Consider the following 4,587-nt stretch of genomic DNA (forward strand, 5'->3'; position numbering starts at 1 on the left):
CCTCTGGGTCATCCAGGGGTCACTGGTGACATTGTTGGTATACATACTCGCACTGCGCATGCGCGAAGGGGAATATTCAGTGCTTAAAGCACCGCCTCTGGCGGTCAGCAGGGATGAAATAGAACACCAACCAAGCACACAGACATCACTGGGGGGTGGAGCCACAAGCAGGAACACCTGAAACATACACAAGAGTTAAACACATGACTAGACTCAAAATAAACAAAGACACAATAACTAAACTAACCAACAGAACATGACACTATAGAGTAAAAAAATTGTCCAAACGTTATTGATGTAAACAGGTTCACTTTTATAGTACACATTGTTTTGAATCCCTCAAATCTGACTTTTAACATTTATTTTGGTAACATAAGTAAAAAACACCGTAAAATCAAATTTGTATGATCACTTTTAATGTAAAGATGAATTTGAATCCCTTCATTCTACTGTTTCTACACATTTTGCAGTAAACATGGCTTCAAACCCCAAAGTTACATTTTTAAAATCATTTCTGTCATAAGCATGGGTTCATAAACACCTAAAATAACAGATGTATCACATTTTACTGATCTTTATGTGTTCTCTACTGTTTCCTATTCCTGCTGTTCTCTTGGATGTACATCTATATTACAATTATTTTCACTTTGTTGTAGAAGTGAAAATGAGCTGCTGTGATGTCATGAAACAATTAATATCAATTTATTACAACACCTTAAAATCCATCTGAGAAGCTTTCACATTCCACTAAACTCTGAACGACTGTTACATGTACATGTGTTTATCTGTTTATTCATGTTATTTTATTCTTTGTTATGTTTTATTGTTGTCTTTTATCAGTGGTGTTGGTAATAAAGGTGATGAGAAACTGTATTTTGGTCTTTTTGTGGGTTTTTGCTTCGTTCATGTAGATTTTCTGTGTCTTAAAACTGAGTCTCAGTCAAACCACTTCACTTCCTGGATCACACAGCAACATCCTCTCTCAGCTCTTGGCTCCTCCCCCTCAGATCTGCACTGTGTCCTTGGGTGTAGTCAGGAAGTGCTGACACAGGCTGTAAAGTAGCTTTGCACTCAGATGCTCGGACTGGTTTTCAGAGAGAAGCAGTTACTGGGACTTGTGAAATGGAGCAGGAAGGAGCTGATCTGTACGGAGAGACCTTCTCCTGTTCCATCTGTCTGAACCTCCTGAAGGAGCCAGTGACCATTCCCTGTGGACACAGCTACTGCAGGACGTGTATCAGCAGCTTCTGGGATGGAGAAGCTGTGAAGGACATCTACAGTTGCCCTCAGTGCAGAGAGGCATTTACACCGAGGCCTGTCCTGGTGAAAAACACCATGTTGGCAGAAGTAGTGGAGAAGCTAAATAAGAGCAGACGTCACGATGCTCCTGCTGTTGAAAGCTACGCTACAGCTGAAGACGTGGCCTGTGATGCCTGCACTGGAAGGAAACTGAAGGCCTTCAAGTCCTGTTTGGTGTGTCTGGCCTCTTTTTGTAAGAAACATCTTCAGCCTCATCACGAATCAACATTCAAGAGACACAAGCTGGTGGATCCATCCAAGAAGCTGCAGGAGAAGATCTGCTCTCGTCATGATGAGGTGATGAAGATCTTCTGCCGCACTGATCAGCAGTGTATCTGTTTTCTCTGCTCCATGGATGAACATAAAGGCCATGACACGGTTTCAGCTGCAGCAGAAAGAACTGAGAAGCAGAGAGAGCTGCAGGAGAGTCGAGCTGACGTCCAGAAGAACATCCAGGACAGAGAGAAAGATGTGGAGCTGCTTCAACAGCAGGTGGAGACCATCAACGTCTCTGCTGATCAAACAGTGGAGCACAGCGAGCAGATGTTCACTGAGCTGATCCATCTCCTCCAGAAAAGAAGGTCTGAGCTGAAGAAGGAGGTCCGATCCAAGCAGCAGACTGAAGTGAGTGCAGTCCGAGCGCTTCAGGAGAAGCTGGAGCAGGAGATCAGTGAGCTGAAGAAGAGAGACGCTGAGCTGCAGCAGCTCTCCCACACTGAGGATCACATCCAGTTTGTCCTCAGCTACAGCTCCCTGTCAGCGCTCAGTGTGTCCACACACTCCTCCATCATCCTCACAGCTCCTGAGAACTGCTTTGAGGAGGTGACAGCAGCTGTGTCAGAGCTCAGAGAACATCTCCAAAAAGTCCTGATGGAGGACTGGACCAAAGTCTGTCAGACTATGGAGAGAGTGGATGCTTTACAACCAGAGCCGACGAGCAGAGCTGGATTCTTAAAGTATTCACAGGAAATCACTCTGGATCCAAACACAGCTTTCATTAAGCTCAGTTTATCAGAAGGAAACAGAAAAGTAACAGGAATGAGAAGAAATCAGGATCATCCTCCTCATCCAGACAGATTCACTGGAGAGTCTCAGGTCCTGAGCAGAGAGTGTGTGACTGGACGTTGTTACTGGGAGGTGGAGTGGAGAGGGACAGGAGTTTATGTGGCTGTTGCATACAATAGTATCAGCAGAGCAGGGAGTGAATGTATATTTGGTTATAATAACAAATCATGGTTGTTAATCTATACTCCAGACATTTACACATTTATTCACAACAACATCATCACTACAGTCCCAGGTCCTCATTCCTCCAGGATAGGAGTGTACGTGGATCACACAGCAGGTATTCTGAGCTTCTACAGCGTCTGTGACACAATGACTCTCCTCCACAGAGTGAACACCACCTTCACTGAGCCGCTCCACCTCGGACTCAGGGTTTGGTGTGATGGTGATACTGCTGAACTCTGCACAATCTAACACACACACACACACACACACACACACACACACACACACACACACACACACACACACACACACACACACACACACACACACACACACACACACACACACACACACACACACACACACACACACACACACACACGTTTTGCAACATTCATGTCAAACCATAAATAACTGGTCAGGTGGGTTTGATGTGAACACTTCAAACTTTATTTAGAAATTAGATTTTTATTTTATGACAGCAGTATTTAAAGGGAATGTGTTAGTCTGGTTTGTGCTTTTATTCTGTAAATCTGTTCAATTGTCGATTGATTGTTCTTTTTCTTTAGATTTCACGCACGCACAAATCTGCAGGATGAAAATGAGTTTGTAAAATATATTTTCAGGTTTCACGTGTAAAAAAAAAAGTATTTTCTCTTTCTAAAAAATCTAATTGTAACAAATAAAGTGAGTGAAGTCACTTGTTGTTGTTATTGTTCTTTCACACCTTGAATGATAGGATTTTAAACTGTTTTATTATATACAGTATACATATATATAGTATGGGTAAATTCACACGTCTGAGCCTGTCGGGTGGGGGCCCGGCCCGTCCGTTGATGGCTGGGCTACCGTGTGGGGATCAGGGGGTGCGGTCGGGCATGGCGGGGCGGTGGGTCTCTGGGGGGTGTGGAGGGGTGTTGCTGGGGGCTCCCTTTGCGGGGTCTCTCCGGGCGGTGCCGGCCTGGTGGGGCTTGGGGGTGCCCCTTCCCTGCGGGTGGGGCTTGGCGCTTGTCTCGTTTCCTGGTTGCCTTGGGGGCGTGCCTCGCGGCGTGTGGGTCCGAGGCGGCTTGTCGCGCCGGTGTGGGGGATGGGCTCGCTGGGGGGTGCAGTCGTCTGCGCCGGGGTTGGGGCGGGGTTGCTTGGCGCTCCGGGGTGGTGCTCTTTGCTGGTAGGTCTGTCCTGCTATCTGCGGGCTGGCGGGTGGGTGGGTTCTGCGCCTTTGGCTGGGGGCTGCTGCTCCGGATCGGTTGTGTGCCATTGGGGTCCCTCTCTCCTGTGGTGGCGGCCGCCGGTCGCTCTTGCGCCGGGGGGGGCATTGCCCCGTGGCCTGCGCTGTCCGGTGGGGGGCGGGACCTGGGCAGCTGTCTTTGTGCCGTCTGGGGCTGCGCGGTCTTGCTGGGTTGTGGCCTGTTCCTGGGCTGGGGGGTGGGGGGGTGCTCCCCACGGAGGTCTGGCCCGGAGGCTCGCCCTTGGGGGTTCCCTGTCCCGCGGTGGTGCCCTTTGGGTCCGGCGGGTCTGGCCGGCTGGCTGGGCCGGTCCTGGCGGGGGTCTGCCGGGGCGGGTGTTACGGGCCGCGCCTTGCCATACCTGCGGGTGCGGCCCCGGGTGGCCCCGGCTTGGGCGGCGCCCTGTGAGCCGGGCTCTGCGGTGTGGCTGGGCCCTTGGGGGGGGCAAGGGGGGGCGCAAGGCAATCTGGTGCGCTCTGGGGTGCCTGGTCGGTGCGCCTGGGGGCCGGCGGGGCGGCTTGCAGCATCCCCTTGGTGCTCTCGGCACGGTTGTCGTCCCTGGGGGCGCTGCTCTCGGCACTGCTTCCGTTCCGGGTCCTTCTGGCCTGGGGTCCGAACCCTGCTGGCTCTGAGGCCCACCGCGCGCCCGCCGGCTGCCCGTTCCGCGCAGCTCTGGCCGTCTGCTGGGCGGGGGCCTTGGCTCCTCTGCTGGGGTCTCGGGCGGGGGGGCTCTCTGGGCCCTTCCCTCGGGGGGTTGGGTGATTGGGTGTGGGTGGGTGGGGGGGGCTGGATGCTGGCGGGGGGCCTTGGGGTTGGGGGTTGGGGTCGGTGG

General features: G+C 51.4%; 1 protein-coding gene across 1 annotated transcript; it reads left to right on the plus strand.

Annotated features, from left to right (window-relative positions):
- Positions 1 to 1,026: 1,026 nt before the first annotated feature.
- Positions 1,027 to 3,093, plus strand: LOC114473001 (tripartite motif-containing protein 16-like). The gene has a single exon (XM_028462351.1). It carries the CDS (start codon positions 1,123 to 1,125, stop codon positions 2,776 to 2,778), a length of 1,656 nt encoding a protein of 551 aa, XP_028318152.1. The 5' UTR covers positions 1,027 to 1,122; the 3' UTR covers positions 2,779 to 3,093.
- The last annotated feature ends 1,494 nt before the right edge of the window (positions 3,094 to 4,587 follow it).

This window comes from Gouania willdenowi, chromosome 12, assembly GCF_900634775.1.
Source record: "Gouania willdenowi chromosome 12, fGouWil2.1, whole genome shotgun sequence".
In the NCBI taxonomy this organism is placed as follows: domain Eukaryota; kingdom Metazoa; phylum Chordata; class Actinopteri; order Blenniiformes; family Gobiesocidae; genus Gouania; species Gouania willdenowi.